Raw genomic sequence first — 18,246 nt, forward strand, 5'->3', positions numbered from 1 at the left:
GAGTGTTATGAACTGTTTTAGTTAATGAACTACTATTAAATACAACTTTCACCTCTCAGAGGAGTTTACTCTAGAAGTACCTTAGAGCATTTGCCTGCTTGTTAAAGGAACAGAAGAGAAACTGTTCCTACACCAGCCTGGCCATTTCTATGTGACTCCAGCTATTCCTTCCTCTTCTTCATTTTACACAGTTGCTAACTCGTTCTATTATATTCCTTTAATTTGCTGCTTGTTCCATGGCTCCTTTTCAAGAATTGTTCTGTTGAGATGCCCATAAGGAAGTAGAGAAAGGCAGGCAGTTGAAATGATTTATTTTTATATATAGATATTGTCATTTGACAGAATAATATTAAAACAAATTTCCCCTTCAGTCCACAGGATATTGACTGAAGGAAGTGCAACCTAAATTAGCTTGTATCTGAATAAAAATAACCAGTCACAAACAAACTGTAGGGAGGTTGTGTAATTCAGACAAGAAACACAGGACAGGTATCTTGACAGACTCTGTCACTTCACTCTTTAGCAGCTGGACAAAATTGTTCTCAAAATAAGGTGTCAAAAGTGTTTGGGTATAAGAGAGGTTAAAGAATAAATTAATTGTAACAGAAGTTATTTTAACTGATATGGTTATACCTGTGTTTTTGTTCTTGCTGCAACAACTGAGCTGCAATTTTTCTCAGGTCAGTCACTTCTTTGAGTTCATCATCATCTTCAGCCAGCAGCTGTTCTTTCTGAAGTCTGAAAAATTAAACATCAGTGACTTGCCTGGCTTCAGGGAAGCAAGACACAGAAATGGCTCATTATGGCAGTAACTAAGCAGTGCTTCCTGTAAGCTTACTCTGTGTCCAAGAGGAACACTCTGTTCAGTATGAGAATTCTTTCCTCCATATGCAAGGAGCTTAAAAAAACCCCACGATCACCCTTGCCACTACTAGTAAAACCAACTGAAAAAAGATGAAGATTTACCTTTTTTCATCTCCCCAGTCCTCATTTTGTTCTATTTTCTGGGATTTCTCAGGATGTTTTCCCCGTTCCTTCAACAAAATTGAAAAAAATGTCAGAACTGAATTATGGCAGAAAAAAAAGAAAAAAATCAAGGCTACTGAACAGCTTTTCTTTTGTCAGACTCTGGTACCTTGACATAGGAGAGCAGGGTGCCAATCTGTGCATCTCCCTGCTCAGGAAGAGCTCCCTCCTCTGCGTTGGGATCAATGTAGTCAAACGCCTCTTGGTCTAGGGAGGATTTATGAAGAATAGGAAAGACATCAAAACAGTTCTCTTGATCAAATGTTATTCCTGAGAGAAATAAGTACTTATGAAAAATGTCAGATAAAGATAAAACATAGAATTTGTGCCTTCCTAAGCTAGAAATATTTTTTCCTTTCTCTAAAGCCTTTTCTGCTTGTGATTATTTATCACTGTTTTCTGAACCACTGAAAATACAATATCAACACATGATCCTGTCATTTTGTGACAATTTCTTACATTAGATTACCTAAGCAAAGTATCTCTGCTACCCAAAACAACAAATGCACAAGTGGTATTACCTTTCTGTGGATCCAGTTTATTTCCCATTACATGATTGTCATTCCTTAATGTCTGTTCCCTTGTTGATTCTGACACCTGGGAGTGAAGGCTGATTGTATCATCATCAGATGGCTGCAAGGACACTCATATTTAGTGCAGAACTGACATGGAAATGGTATTATTATATGATTTCCTACATTCCCATCATATCATATTAATTAGAATCAACCTCAACCAGAAAAGTTAAAGAAATATACAAATAATTTGTGTCTGATATGGCAGTCTAAGGGTTTAAACTCAACTGTACACATACTGGAAGAATATTAAATGCAACTTACTGAGGTACTTCTCAAATGATATAAAATACAAAGGAAAAGTTCTAGAAAAATCAGAAATTACAAATTCAACAGTGAAAAATACTCACTTCTGTAGTGGACAATCTTTTATCCCCATTATCACTTCCAATGCCAGAGTCTGGTCCATGGTTTTTATTGGGATAAAAGTCTTCCATGCTACATTAAGAAAAATAACACACAAAATACCCACACAAGAATGAAAGAAACAGTAGTTTTACCTTCCATAAGAAAATAAACATCTTCTTCAAAATATGTTCTCTATACTCAAAAACCCCATTACTCACCTGTCTGTGAGTGGCTGGGAGGGGATTCGTTTGCCTAATGATGGAAGATCCAAGGAATCTGGTTTTTTATCTATTCTGAGGCACGCCTGGATACTGAGGAATTTAAATATATGCACTTTGCCCTTTAAACATATCTGTTGGGAAACACAGGAACAAAAAGAAGTCTTAATTACACAGCATGTGTGCTGAGAATACACCCCAAAAAGTATCTGCAGCACTGCATTTACAGCCACAACACCCCAAAACGAGAAACACAAGAAATACAGCTAAAAAAAGAGAAAAGTTGATTGGTATAACTTAGAACAGCTTCCTCTAAAATCCTAATGAAAATTTCTGTACTTGTGTGCTTTAATACTAACCTGTGCTGGTGGTATCTGCATTGGATTGTTATCCAAAACTATCACTTGTAAGTGACGTAACTTTCTGTAACAAATGGGAATTTCTGTAATTTTATTACAAGAAAAATCCAGCTTTACCAAGGGAAGGTCTCCTAATTCTGCATTCAGGGAAAAAAAGCAAACAAAAAAAAGAATCAGTTATCTTCTTAACACTTTGCCTAATTTGCCTACATCAATGGAAAGAAGATGAGTAGCTCACCATCTGGCAACATATGGAGATTATTTCTTCTTATGTTCAATTCTCTAAGTGACTGCAATTTTCCTATTTGCTGGGGAAGAACTTGAAGTTCATTACAGCTAATATCCTAAGAAAGATATAATTAATAAATCAACTGAACATCTTAAATGAAATTACACAGAGGAATACTGTGATCAAAAGTATTAGCAAGCATACTATTAAAAGAAAAGAAATTCAACAAGCTATCTTGGATTTTTGATGGAGAAGATGTACCAAACAGATCTTGCTGGATTTTAAAATGCTGAGTGATTCCAGAAATTCAATTCAAGAAGTTAAATCAATGAATGATGAAATACTGGCTTTGAAATGAATACTGTAGCCTAGGAATTAGGAGTTCCTGGTGCAGTTCCCAGATCTGTCAAAAACTTGTGCTATTGCTGGCAATTGACTGGCATTCTGCTCCTCCTCTAAAAATTCTTTTTCCTTAATAAATCTTGAACCAACCCATGAAACTAAAAAGAGCAGGCAATAGCAATAGCAGGCTCACCAGCTTTTTGGATACAAGCACTAGAGGGTGACAAAGCTGCATCAAGTGAACATAGACTACAGCTATTTCTGACACTAATTTAGTATTAATTTATGTAGATCAGAGTGATTGAACAATCACAGAGTCTTTCCAGCCTTCTTATGCTCTAAATAGGTATATCACAGGTCCTGGAATGAAACTCTCTACTATGTCCTTAATCACCATCAAGCATGCATTCTGGATTTCACAGCCTTGAAAAATAAACCAAAAATATCAATAAAACACAGTAAATGAAATGTTGCAATTCTGTATTTAAAATATATTAATAATTTATTGCACTGAATATATAAATATATATATAGTGCTTTTAAGTGTACTGACTACAAAGATTCACAGTTGTACTTACCAACTCCATTAGATCTCTCAACTTTCCAATTTCTTCTGGAATGGAGACCAGCTTGTTATTACTGACAACCAGAACTTTCAGTGGAAGATCAAACAGGTATTTTGGCAATGTTGACAAAAGATTTCGACTTGAAAGCAAGAAAAAGGGACAAGAAAGGCTGAATTATAAGTGAACAATACAGAGAAGTTATTTATGTAGATATGCATTAAGTCTCTTTTTATGTTGCATTTTGGGCAGATATACCAGGCTTTTTTGGTTGAAGGCATGAGAAGCAAAAATATGCAAGTAAACTTTTTTTGAACTGACTATAAAGATGTGGCAATGAAGCAATCATTCATGTCACTTACACAGATTTCCTCTGGTTTTTTCAGGTTTTTGGGAGCTGCCTGCTTTACTATGAAATGCACAATACATTTCTTCCACCATCTGAAGCCCAAATTAGAATGGGCTTCCACAATTAGAATGTGGTTTTCTGCTGTAACAAAGCCCCTGAGCTAGGAAGGCAGGATTTTAGCTTGTTCTCCAATGCTACATCCCACAGGTTCCTGCACTGCAAATCAGCCCTTGGACAGGAGCACAGAGATGAGAACAAAGCACAGTTTGGCAAAGGATCATCAGGAGAGCTGACTCTTGAAAGAAGAGTTAGAATACACAGCATTTCTGTGTAAAGAAGTGTATTCAGAACCTCCAACACCATCAAAAGAGAAATGGCTTGCTGCTGAAGAAAGTTAGGCCTATTTCTTTCAGAACATAGTGTGGTTTTGTATCATATTAATCCTCTTGAAAGTTGTGACTTTCTTACGAATTCATACTGTAAGAACTGATATTTGCAGATTTTGAGACACAGTAGGTTCTGGGGATTTAAATAGCTCTTAACTGAGAAAACTGGTTTGGATTTGATGCAGCTAATATCAGAAACAAGGAGTATAGTGGAAAACAGGGTCAGGAGAGTTTTCTAGATTCCCTCACCTTCCAGAGCTCATATCCATCTTCTGTTCTAGTGAGAAAATCCAACCATATGTTTTCCAAGTTTAAAAAGAGCAGTACAGCAGTGGATGTAAATAATGTGCAAAATGAGCAGGACTTTCTGGCCAGAGCAATTTAGCCTCTTGATAGCAGCAAATTTCTACAGCTGTGATTCCTGAACACTGTCTGTCTACATAGCATCAGAAACAAAGAAAACTCTGCAAAAACAATGACCTGATGAAGCAAAATGCCAAGTCTCTGAGGAGATATGTTAAATAAAGACCAAAACCAACCACCATTACTCACCTAATGTTAAGGTAGGTAAGCATTTGCAGGTTTTTAATAGATTCTGGAATGGATTTGATGCAGTTGTGATACAAATTTAAAGTTTCCAGTGGTGCAAACAGCCAGACATCAGGAGGAATTTCAGTAAATCTGTTCTTTGAAAGATCTAGAAGCAAACAGAAAAAAAAAATTCCTTTTTTAGTCAAGACTTTCCCTGCACTAAGAGGAGATAAAAGTACCCACTGTTATTCTTGTCATGCTCCTAAAAATTAAGGTGTTGCAAGAAGTGTAAAATAATTCAGTTTTACCAGATGCTACCGCATATAATTAATACACAAAAGAGCCTTAAAATACTGACAGATTATTGCTCAATATGCAATTACAACAGAAAGTAGAAGAGTGACAGGAATTCAAAAATACATTTCCTACTACACATTTACAGTTACAATGCCACTGAATATCAATTATGATTGTCCCTCTTCTATCAAGTCTTTGTTCTGTGCAATTCTTGGGTTTCTTCCCCTCCAACTCTAGGCACAACAGTAAATCAAGGCAAAAATTCAAAGTTATTTCTCCTGTTTGACAGCTACATTAGAATCCAATGTCACTGTACAATGTATCTGCAATGCTAACACCAAGTTCCCCAAGCATCCTTACACAGTAACTGACATTCTCCAGCTACACATTTGTAACTTCACTGAAAAGAGGATAAAGTTGCATAAACCAGTGCCACAGGTATTAATATATAAAAGTCAAGATGCAATTTAACCTGGCCTAAAAGCAGAAAGAGGAGAGATCTTTGATCATGGAAACACAATTCTTGAGCTATAGTTATTCTGACAATGCATGACAGCATTATGCAAATCTGCAGGCAGGAGTTATGACAAAACAGAGCATTACCAAAATGCACAGCACCTCTGACTATATGAAACCTTGGAAAGAACCAGAAAATACAAATGAAATGTGACCCAAGAATCCTGGAAATTATCAGCTAAGCTACAAAACCTGTGCAATCAAAACTCCACCAAACTACCTTGGAAGAAAGAGATATTGACTTGAGAACAACTGCCTGGTCGTCTGAAAGGAACTCTGGCTGCCAACCCAAGACATTTCAAAAGGATGTGGTTTCTCAGAAATGCTGAACAAACTCTTTTAACAGAGAAGTAATACAGATCCCTTGCTATTTCAGGCTTTAGTTCTCAGTTTTGAACACTCACATGGAATAACTGTTTCTGCTTAGCTCCCATCACATTATCACTGGAACGAACAGTTCTGCAAAAAGGCTAGAAAAGGGTTGGAAAATTGGCTCCAAGTCATTGTCAGGGTCAAAGAGAGCCCAACAACCTGAAGTTTAACTGGCAAACCAGCTATGAGCAGCATTTCTCAGGGCCAGCACTGGAATCAATATTGCCTAGCTTCTTCCTCAGCAGCCTGGCAAACAGAGGCTGTGGACAGAATGCAGGACACCAGGGTGTGCAGAGGGAATGGCCCCCACAGTGTGCTGCAGGTGACCAGCAAAGAAAATGGACAGGTACCATGAAACACCATCCTCCTGGGGAGTGATTTTTGGCAGTAGCTTTAACTTTACCCCTTAAGTCTAGAATATGTGAAATTTTGTGTGCTATCTGGCTGTCATTCCATTATTTCTAAAAAACAGTCTTAAGCATCACAAAGTCTTCCTAAAAATTATAGTATCCACTGCTGATGCAGAATTCTGCCAACTCTATCTGCAAGAGGCAGAAAAATATGTTCCTAGGTTGAAGGAGTGGCAATCCTACTGAACTGTGAGAAAAATGGAATGAAGTTAACTACAACTGAACATCTCAACAAAACCTAAAAAGCTTATTAAAAAAATTAGCATGCTTGAGAAAGTTTTCACAACCAGTGAAGTTCATTTTCTCTTTTCCACTACATCAGTTTTCAAAATGTTACAGAAAAATGACAGCTTTCACACAAAAGTTTTCTGCAAAACCTTTCTTAAACAAATGCTCTCCTGTTCTAATATTCAGCAGAGTGCAACACCTGAATGCACAAGGGATGCCCACAGATTTATTGCTGGCCCAGTTCTACAACCTCCAGCACATGCTGAAGTCTTTAATATAACCCCATTGTGAAAAAAAAACCCCAAAAACCAGCTTTAAGCCTCTTCCTGATCTGGCTTTATCAGCAGCTGGAAAGGTGACTGAAGGCTGGTACAAAGATCAGTCCACAAAACAAGAGACAGAATCCCACCCTACTGCCACTGTCCCAGGAGCAGCGCTGTAGGCCTCAACAAGAAGGCTCAAGGGCACCACAAAAATTTTGCTGCTGTATTTGCTTCCAGCCACACCTCAACCACACATCTTGGAAAGTCCCAGGTCAAAACAGCTTTGCTCTTTCTTCTGCAGAAATAAAATCTAGAAGCAAGGGCAGACAAGAAGCAGAGGATGCACCAAGTCTCTGCTCTGGATGAGTGGAGCAGGGGTGTCACACCCCACAGGAGACACAAACCAGCTGTGGTTTCCAGCCTGGCTGACAGAAATCACAGCAGCACTGGAGCCCCTCAGTGTGCACAGAACTTACACAGCTGCACATCAAAATACATACCAAGGGCACTGTATTTGTGTATTACTGTAGAAAGTGCTTCTCTGGAAACAATGCCTTTGAAGAGACTGTGGGGCAAGGATTGCACTTTCTTATTATGAAACCCAGAAATCCTATTAGAATAGGAAATGACACCCACTATCTCTCAACAATAAAATAAAAAAGATAAATAAAGAGCTGGGAGATAGCATGACTTTTATTCCAAGCAATTTTGCATTCCATCATTACAAAACAGCATTAGAATAGCCCCAGGGGTTGGTCCAGATTTTTATGAAGAGAAAGATTTGACTATCTACAGTTTTCCACAATATTCTCATATTGAATGCACTTGCAGCTTTTTAAAATCAAGTAAAGCTATTTTTATCCAAACTAAAGGATGATTTCTACTCCAAAAACGTTTTCATAACAAGCAAGAAGTTTATGAGACAGTATTGCCTATTATGGTCAATAAAATGTGGATGTGAAACGTATGCAATTTAGGTACTTTTTGAAGACTAATAATACAACAGATGACCAAGAAAATCCAGTCTGAAAAAAGGAAGCAATTTAGGAATAGAGTGCTCCTCTATAAACAAGACAGCTTCCATCTCACCTGAAAGCAGGCTGCTAGTAGCATTGAGAATGGCTTTGTAAGGGTTAATAGACTGGAGGAGTAAGGGAAGCTGCTAAATGCAGAACCACAGATGATTTAGGTTGGCAACTCCTCTAGAAGTGAGATTATAGGAATCCTTTGCTTAACCAGTTTAGACTGGAAAACTCTCAATGGGAGTGTTATGTGAGGACTGACCAGAAGACACTACCCATGCCTGCTCATGAATCACAGGGTATTTCAATACATTATCCCTGCAGGAACAATGAAAGTGAGAAGTGCACCATTGCTAAGGTTACATTTGAAAGAGGTACTAGAAAAATATGGAGAAGTTGGTTGCCCTTTAGTTTTCTTTTGACAGAAAAAGTAAAGCCTTTAGTTACTATAAGATGGTGATTAAAAAACAATATATAGAAAGATCAAAAGGAAAGAATTCTAGGAAATCAGTCTGGAAGGGAAGCTATAAGAGGTGAGAAGTTACCTTCTATCAATTTGAGCCATGAGCAAGAGGGAAAACAAAAAGCTCAAGCTGTCAAGTTACAGCAGTGTGCAGCCAGGTATTTAAGTAGCATTACCATCACATTTGCCTTGGTTTTGCACTTTTCCCTAAGGATGCAGTACTGCTTCCCAATAGGAACATGCTGATATGACAGACTGGCCTTTTATTTAAACCAGAAAAGTTCCTTTTATATTCACATATTACATACACTACATGTTGAATTTGAAACAACAGGCTCAGCTAGGAAATCTACACTGAACCTCATCTTGATATTTCATAATATTTTTCATAAAAATACCTTGCTGATCCAGGATATTGGTGTTAGGCTTTTGCTCCAAAACTGGATTAAGAAACGAGATCATAAACCCCCACACTCCTCACCCCACAAAACCCAGAACTGCTCACCTAATTTATCACAGACAGATTTTCCTAGGCAGCTTTTCTAGCAATGCTTTAGCTGAAGCCAACCAAAATCTAAGAACAGGTGTAACTGTAAAATGAATCCTACAGAAGACAACAGATGCTTAAAAACAAGTGTTCAGAGCTGATCCCAAAGATACTCTTTTAGTCAATCTAACCATGAATCTGAGATTGCCACACAGAACATGGGTAAAGCTCATTTGTCTGTCAGATGCAAGATGTTCTGGAGAAGGAAAACGTAGCCTCAAACACTACAGAAACACCTGCATGTGGTCTCTGCAGGAGGCACCAGCTGTCCATGTCCACAAACCACTGACTGAAGAAAGCTTTGTTACATGAACAATGAAATGGGTTTGCTCATGCTAAGTGCCATTTCTGCGGTTAGGCACAGCACAGATCTCTTCCTGCCTTGGTAATTTCTCAGCAAACTGGAGAAGGAGCCTCAGGAGAAAGGAACCTTTCAGCTTCCCAAGCTCACCTCAAATCCGATGTCCCTCTAGCACTTCCCTCAAACTCTACACATCTACTTGGAATTTCACAGTTCCAGTCTTAATGCATGACGAGTGACAGAAATGTTTCAAAAATTTCCCTTCGAAGAAAAAAACAAACCCGGATAATTAAGTAATATAAAACAGAATTCTTCAGACTTACTTATATTGCAAAATGAAGTACTGAACAATTAAAATACATCCAGATGTAGAATAATTTTCCATACTGGCATAAACAGCAAACATTTCAGTTGCAAAGGAGAGCAAAAATTCTGAACTTACTGGCAAAGAAAGCTCAAGAATTACAGCACCTACAATGTACATAACTGTGAATTTCACATAGAAATCAACATTTGCTCTCCAACATCAAGAGCAATGGTGAAGGACAACACAGAACAATCTAAGCACCCATCAGCTCATGCACAGTAAGGAAGCTGAGGATACCTGCCAAAACCCTTAGCTCAGGAAACTAAAGTGACCACAAATTGTCAAGGAAAGCTATGTACGTTTGAAGTCTACTCTTAAGAGCTTATGTAGCAATGTTTAACTTGATTTTTATCTGGTGTGTATACTCAAGTCAAGTAGAAGCAGTCTGTCTTCTGTTTAAAAGAAAGAAAAAACACTCCCAGGACTAGAGGTGGCTACAAGCAGCTTTTACTTTTTTTCAACCAGGTGTTTGACAGCATGGAATAGCTTCTGGTTTTGTGAAAAGATAAAATAGGTATCATAATGGTATTTGGATTCTAAATCCAACAACTGAAGAGCTAGGAAATACCTGCTTTATGGTTATCCCCACCTCTAAGTTTAGTTACAGACTTGATCTGTGCAATTAAAATGACAAAGAAACCGTACACAACCACATAATTGAGTTTTCTCATCAAGTACAGAGGAAGGGTTGTACAGGCAACCAGAAATTCCTTTTGACAGTACCTGAGTTCTTGGCTTTTCATGCCAATCAGCACTTCTGAACAAAAAACAAAATGCTTTTTAAAAATACACTTTTACTACTTTTGAGACTTCAATAAAGAATAAAACAGCCTGTCAGACTGAGCAGTTGTTCCACACGACAGAATTGTTTCTGTAACTGGCCAGACCAATCAATGGCTGTGTCTCACACTTCTGCTCCCAGGGAGGAAGATCTGAGATCCATCCAGCACACTGGCTCTGCAATCAAAGCAGCCTTAAGGAACCCACTATTCCAGCCCACCCTCACTAAGCCCAGTCTACACTGGGTGCACCCACATTGAACATGTCTAAATTGGCAGTTTGGTACAAGCAATTCTTGTTTTTCATGTAAGCTGCCTCTGCTCACATGTTGGTTCAGGTATGTGAGGTTTTTCCTGAAATCTCTACCAGTAGAAAACTAAACCAGAAGCTCTGATCTAAAGGCTGGGACAAGGGGGGGTCATGCTGGTGCTGATCTGCTGCACAGCACTGCCCACACAAATCAGACTTGTTACTTGAGGTGCAACAAGCACCCTTGAGAGAGGCACTGATTATTAATTTCAGAGTTGTGCAAGCCTGGGTGCTCAGGGGTATTTCACAAGTCAAGCACACAAACTATCAGAACTTCTTACACTTTATACATTTTAGCAAAGAAAGGAATTAGTGTCCACTGGTACAAGTTACATAGTTCTCTTTACAATCAGTATTCTATCTATCTTCCAAGGGCTAAGGACCTCCCTTGTTTCTCATGCTAATTACTCCATATGTCCAGCCTCTCTTCCTCTGGCTCAGTGGGTTTCTTGGCTTCGTGGTCCATCAGTCACTGCTGTGATCTCCCCCTGCCAGAATTACCTTTGATCCACTCAGAACTAATTCAGCAGAGATGCTGAGTTGGCTTTATAGGCTTCATCCTTTTCTTGGGGGTTCTGCCAACTGTCCTCATGGCCTGTAAGCTCTGCACTGCCTGTGCCCACTATCAGTGTCACATTCTTCTTCCCAAGCCTTGTTAGTTGCCCCCACATCTGAGATCACTGAAGCCTGTCAAGCCCTAAATCTTAACAAAGCAATTCATAAACCACTAATTGGTTTTTTAAAACCTGGACATCACTTAGTTCTTACCTGTTAGTCACTATTTGCTTCACAGATTAAATTTCCCTCCTTGCTGAGCAGGCTTCAAAGTACACAAAGATCAAGGACCATCCTTTCTCAAGAAAATTATACATATTCCACATTTTGCAACATAAGGATGAACTCAACAGATGAACAGATGAATTCTTCACCACACTGCAACATTAGAAAGGTCTGGACATTTCCAAAACAAGATAACACAGTGCTCCAACTCTGGAGTGTGTTCAGCTATTTTGGCACAGCATGATTTAAATGGAAAATAAAGAACACATAACCAGGATCACTTCTCAATCTGGCATGTGAAGGTGTAAATTCACACACCATGTCAAAAGGACATAATCCATTACTTCATATCAAGGATTATCTTCCTCTCCATTACTGAAGGTGTCTTGGCTCCAAACATCTTTCGGAGTTTGAACTGGTAAGCAGAAAATCCCACTGGAAGCTTTTTTGTTTTGGCACTTGAGTATTTAGTCTAGAGTATAGCTACTATAATGCTTTACTACCAGAAAGGGTATTTTCTTGACAAGTCAGCAAGACTTCTTAAGCTGCCATACTACAGCACAGGGCATCTTCCTCCCACTTAAACTCACCATCATTTGTCAGTTTAATGCTGACAATTTATTTTCTGGCTTCGATTTTTTTTTATTTCCAAATTTCTGTCTCACAGACAAGTAATATAAGGGAAAGTAATCCTCATCTGGCAATGAAGCAAAGCCTGGGTATATTAAGGAATATCTCAAATATACACAAAATTCCCAAGACTTACACCAGCCTCTCTATGTTCAGTAACACACATCCAACCCTTTGTCCTGACAAGCTTACAATCTAAATAGACATGAGACAAGCTACAGCCAACCTGCAGTAATCAGTGTTTGCTACATGACTTATCTTTTGTGCAGATAAAATGCCTTGTGGCTGGATAAACTGAGCAGAAACATTTTTGAAGTAAGCTAAACTGCTGGAAGACAAAGAACATTGGAGAACAAGGCAGCTGCACTGAGATGAGAGCAGAAGGAAACCTGAAGAAGCTGGGTAAACCAGCAGTCCCTGAGCACTGAGAGGACAGGGTCTAGTAACCATTCCAGCATGTTCTCCTGAGACCTGAGACCCTGCTGCAGCAACTTCAGCATCTGCTCTGACTGGCTGATGCCTCCCACTGGCTCTGTCCTGCTCATGCCAGACCTCATGGCAGCGTTGGAGAATGGCCACAGCCTCTTCTGTTAGCTCAGAAATCATTCTACAGCACCTCTCATTAGTGCATGCAACAACCTGGAGTAAACACTCTCAGAAACCTTTCAGTTCTAGGTCAGTCTACAACAGAAGAAGTTCTGGTCACTACATCCTGCTTCCACTTCTGGGAACGGTGCTGAGGTGACAAAGGCAGGAGTGCTTGGTTTAACACCCAGATGGTCGGGGATTTGCTCCTGTGCAGTTACACCTGCTGCTAGCTGCCACTGAGCTCAGGGCTCCTTCAGCCTTTGAACTACACACACCCTTTTTCAGAAGGCATTCACTGACACTTGGAAACACATTTGTGATAATCATGTCTCCCAAGCACTAAACTATTTTGGTTCTATACCAGAGTAAAGACTTTATTTTTTTATTTTCATCTGAAGTGTGCAACCTCCTCTAGACCTGTGAGCAAGGGGCAAACAATCCCAGGCTGGAAGAACGATGAACATCGGACTGTTGGGCAGCCACAGAAAAGCACAGAACTCAGAACTCTCTTCCCACAGCCATTCCACTATTTTATCACACACACAAAAAGTATCAAATAACTTCACATTTTCTGTGGAACTCCAGCCTTCAGCCCTGATTTAGTTACCTTTTTGCTAAGGACAGATTTCAGCAGTAAATGCCAGCCTTGCTGGGAATATGAGTCTGTACTTTTGAACCAGCTCCAACCAAGTAGCACAACTTAAATGGGAAAACACACTCCACCAGAAAGAATATCTCAAAAAGCAAAAGCTACTCCATTATTCGTTATCACAAAAGGTTTTGCAATACAATTCACAATCTAAATTATTTACCACTTCTGCAAATAATCAGTAACAAGTAGAAACATGTATCCAAAGAAGTTCCTTAGTTGATGCAACACAGAAATATTACAGACCTTAGATATTGGACATTACAAAACACAAAAATAGTCAATGCAATGGCAAATTTAATTTTGACGGATGGAGATGGTAAAAACTCAAAAAATTACACATTGCATGTTTTTTGTAGGTCAGTATTTCAGATAAGGCTGTAACACTAAATTTATTGGGTTTTTTAACATTAAGATGTAAGTGGTGTTCTTCATAATACAGTCCTTTTAGGCAGGCAAATAGTAATAATCAGCTCCTTTAACTTCAAGTCACTGATGTGAACTTGCCCATCACACCAAGTGTCTTTAACCAGGATCCTTAAGAGTGGCCCTCAGCAAGAAAGCCTCAAGCACACAGAGCTCATTCCTGCCATGCCCAAACACAGGACAGGCTGGGAGAACACTGTGGAAAACTTCCAGAATTGTTTATAAACTGCGTCACTTCCAGATTTTGCATCCGATGCGTTTCAGAGCATAAACACTGAGTCCTCTCCCCAAAAGGCATGGAATGAGAGTTCCTGTTTTTGTTCAAATCTGAAGGAAAAGCTGCTGAAGAACCACATTTTGCAATGTTTTTGACTTCCAGAATGCAATCAAGATTTAGGATATACATCCTATATGAATGCTTTTTTTTTTTTAGCTGAATATTGAATTTTTTGTTGCTGTTCAGTTACCACTGTCCTCAATTTAATCAACATTGGCTCCACCAACAGAAATAATTTTATTCAGAAAGGAAAATATAATTGGTTTAGAAGTGCATACTGTAGAGGCAGAACTGCATTATAAATTAACATTCTTATGCATTTCACACTCAATATTAAGCCTTGGGGGTTTCATCTGTAATCACATGAATGACAATATACCTTAGAAGGGCCAGAAATAGGATGTAAAAAAAGTCAAAGACATGCAAGTAACGGTGATAATGGTCTCTGTAACAATGCCATGACAGGCCTGGCACTGGCCAGGACAGGAGGGCTCATTCCCCAGTCAGACTACATGGAATCCACTGGTGCTACTCCTCCGTGCTATGAGGACAAAGCACAAGTGAGAAAGGAGAAATGTCAACATTTGTCTATTTACATTCACCTACTTATAATTGCCTGGGAGTTCCCTCAGAATTAAGAGGTGGGAATTGAAGCTGTTGTGACAAAGCCATAAACAAATAAGCCTGATGGCACCACTGCATTTTCTGGAGCTGTCAATCACACACTTTTCCTATTTACTAAATTCATTTCTTAAAGGTGCTCACTAAAAAGGGGGGAAATCACTAAAGGCACAGGTTGATTTAGGTTCCTGTGCCACACTGTCAGACTGAACGATCCTTAAAAAATCAAAACAGCAAACAGAACTCTTCAGCTAAGCAGACTGTGATTACACTGATGTGATAGACTCAATTACTTAACTGCCAGGGGGCCTAATGCTGTTCATGCAGACAGAAGCAAAGATACACATAAAATTACTGGAATATTCAAGATATCTCCTGATATCTCAAGAACTATGGTTTTCTTTTCTTTTCAGAAGTTCATTAAAAGCAACACAAGATCTGTTTGGGCAGCCAGAAGAAAAATTCAGATAAATAATAAAATAAGGATTTCCTGGCCAAAGTGTGGCAAGGACAATTCACAGTTAGAAAAAACAAACAAGCAAAAAGAGCTAAACAGCCAGATATGGTCACTATGTTTTAGACACATAATTTAAAATACAAAAACTATGCCTCAGTATTTGCAAATTAAGTATTGGCAAGCCATTATGTAAGTTAGATGCAAAATAAAATCCCAAGCTATTTTTGATAAATCAACAGAAGCTGTGCTTCAACATAGCTCTTGCTGACTTTACTGATATAAAGATAGAATATTCTGGGTTTACAGTAACACTGCAGATCCTACAGCCTAAGGGCTGGTGATATGGAAAAGAAATTGTTTACATCCACACTGGCCAGAGACTGTTTTTTAAAAAATATTTGTTTCAAGTACCACAGAATTGAATTTCAGAGTCACTGACATAAAACAGAAAGTGAAACCCTGGAAAGATTTGTGACCCAAGCCCCATCTCCTCAGTCCAGAACCTTGTTCATGGGGATATTTGCATGTGAAACAGGGAGAACTGCTACAGAAATACCAGTTACTGCCTGACTGCTGCCTCTGAGGCAGCTGCTAATTCCCCATGGAGCTCCAGGCCACACTGACACTCTCAAGGATGTCCATGATTCACCAGCAGAACACCGTTTACCTACTTGACAAAAATTTCTACAGATCAAGTCAAACTACAGACTACATGTCTTTTTTACAAGCATCTTTTGCAAGACATCTAAAATTCGTATTTTCCCAGGATTCATTCATAAACCAGAACTACACTAAATCAGGACTCTCCCAAGATGGTACATACATAGATGCAGTTTAACTATTTCAGTACAGGATTTTAGAGCAGCAAGCAATAAAGCTATTTCTACCAGAGACAGCCCTTAAAACATTTTCACACCACCATTCACAATAACAACTTAATCCTGATGAGAATGACTGAGCTCTACTACATCCTAGAATACAGGGACAAGATCACTGTAGACAGCTCTGACTCAAACATTGAGATTCAAAAGAAATGGACAAAAAACCCCAACCAAAATGCACACAGCAATAATTAGAAGCAAACAAAAAGTACAGACCCTTGATGCTCCAGCTTCAGGATACAGAAAGTGTTTTTAATAACAGATTGCCTACATGCCTAATGCTTTGGTTATTCAATATCTACACAAAGCAGTGACCAACAATATTGCTAAATACATTTTTATGCTACTACAAGGAAAACTCCAGCTCACATTATTTCATAGAACCTCTTTATTTGCAGGTGCCACCATGGACAGTTTCCTATTCCAAACAATATGCCAGCTATTCATAACCCACGGGCAAAGAAAAGCCCCAAAACAAACCCTCCCACAGCATCAATTCACTCAAACAACATTTTCAAAAGCCACTACTATGTGTGAACAAAAGATCCCGGGCCTCTTAGTAATATTTTCGTCTAGCACATTGTTTAAAATTATCTATTTTCAGCAACTACCTCAGCAGCAAAAAACCCCACAAGCAAATGGAGATGAGCCACAATATGAGAGAACCTCCGTGGAAAAGGTAGCTTTGTTTTCCAGGAACCGTACAGAAAAATGCCTCCATATTTACTTCACCTAAAAGCCTGGGTAAATCCAGGCCCACACTCACGATATCCAACACAGTGAGCACACCAAGCTGTCCACACTCACTGCTGGATGCTCACACATCCCTCGCACCAGCACTTGGAACCACCTTTCTGCTGAGCAGGGAGGGCGATACCCCAGGTTTTATACAGCTTTTACCGCAAGGAATCAGACACCCTTGAAGGTACAGCCCAACCACAACACGGAGCTCCCATTCACCCGAGCGCGAACTCAAGCGCTCCCCTCACCCTGCACACCCTGCTCCGGACACACCAACTGCAATTCCCCACCTTAAGGCACGTATGGACCGAACAGGGAACAAATGCCCGATTCCCTCAGACCGCCCCTCTTCCCTGCAGGCACACACAGACCGCAGCACCTTCCCCCTGCCCCGCACAGCCCCGGAGCCCGGGCACAGCGACAGCGCCGGCTCCGCTCCCAGCACCCAGGGGACAGCGACTTCCACCCCCGAACACCGAGCACCGTGAGCTCGGACACGCAGGCGGGGCTGTGCCGGGAGCCCCTTTGCCCCCGCACACACAACACACGCACAGAGCGCTGTGCCCTTCCACACTCACACACGCCCCTGGGCTCTCGCACACGCTCACACAGAGCCGTTCTCCCCCCGCCTCCCCAGGCACCGCCGGGTGCCCCGCTCCGCTCGCACACCGCGGGCTCAGCGTGCCCCGCTCACAGCCCACACCTGCACGGACGCTCGCCCCACACTCACGCAGCAAACCCGGCCCCAGTGCGCCCAGTGGGGCCCGGACACTGCAGCCCCAGATCATCCACAACCCGGCCGGTGCCTGCACGGAGAGCCCCCCAAACACGGAGCCTCTCCGCTGTCCCCCGCTGCCCTTTGCCAGCGGGATCCCCGCTCCTCACCCACAGCGGCCGCTCCCGTGTCACCCCCTCGGCTGCGTCCCCAGCCCTGCCCCGCCACCGCGGGGATCCCCCCGCTGCATCCCCGCACCCGGGCCCCGCACCCGCCACCGCCCGGCCCCAGCGGCCGCCACGGCGGCTCCGCGCCCCCCGCCCTCCGCGCCGGGCCCGCGCCGGCCCCGCTGGGCGCCCGCAGCCCCGGCCCGCCGCTGCCGGGGCCCCCTCACCTGCTTGCGTGGTGTCGCTCAGGTCGCAGCCGCTGCCGGGGAAGTCGCGCAGCTTCCTCCCGCTCAGGCACAGGATGCCCGAGCTGCCCGCCTCCTCCAGGGCCCGCTCCAGGCTGCGCACCGTGTGCGACTGCGGCAGAGCTGCCGCGCCCCAGTGCGGCCCGGACGAGAAGGAGAGAGTCAGGTGCGCGGGGATGCCGAGCCCCGCCGCTCCGCTCCCGGCCGCCGTCCCGCTGCCGCTGCCGCTGCCGTTGTTGCCGCCGCCGCCCCCCTGCCCGGCCGCCAT

At 41.3% G+C, this 18,246-nt stretch overlaps 1 protein-coding gene across 2 annotated transcripts in view; it reads right to left on the reverse strand.

Moving 5' to 3' along the window:
- The window catches only part of LRCH2 (leucine rich repeats and calponin homology domain containing 2), a 40,053-nt gene extending 21,807 nt beyond the window's left edge, over window positions 1-18,246 (reverse strand). For both annotated transcript variants that reach the window (XM_066559342.1, XM_066559340.1), the window contains exons 1-11: window positions 17,961-18,246; window positions 4,948-5,092; window positions 3,676-3,802; window positions 2,765-2,870; window positions 2,527-2,663; window positions 2,168-2,301; window positions 1,952-2,039; window positions 1,548-1,659; window positions 1,136-1,233; window positions 967-1,034; window positions 634-738 (exon numbers count right to left, since the gene is read on the reverse strand). In XM_066559342.1, the coding sequence (XP_066415439.1) occupies window positions 634-738; window positions 967-1,034; window positions 1,136-1,233; window positions 1,548-1,659; window positions 1,952-2,039; window positions 2,168-2,301; window positions 2,527-2,663; window positions 2,765-2,870; window positions 3,676-3,802; window positions 4,948-5,092; window positions 17,961-18,246 (1,406 nt within the window). The remainder of the gene's footprint in view (window positions 1-633; window positions 739-966; window positions 1,035-1,135; window positions 1,234-1,547; window positions 1,660-1,951; window positions 2,040-2,167; window positions 2,302-2,526; window positions 2,664-2,764; window positions 2,871-3,675; window positions 3,803-4,947; window positions 5,093-17,960) is intronic.

This window comes from Molothrus aeneus, chromosome 14 (assembly GCF_037042795.1).
Source record: "Molothrus aeneus isolate 106 chromosome 14, BPBGC_Maene_1.0, whole genome shotgun sequence".
Lineage (NCBI taxonomy): Eukaryota > Metazoa > Chordata > Aves > Passeriformes > Icteridae > Molothrus > Molothrus aeneus.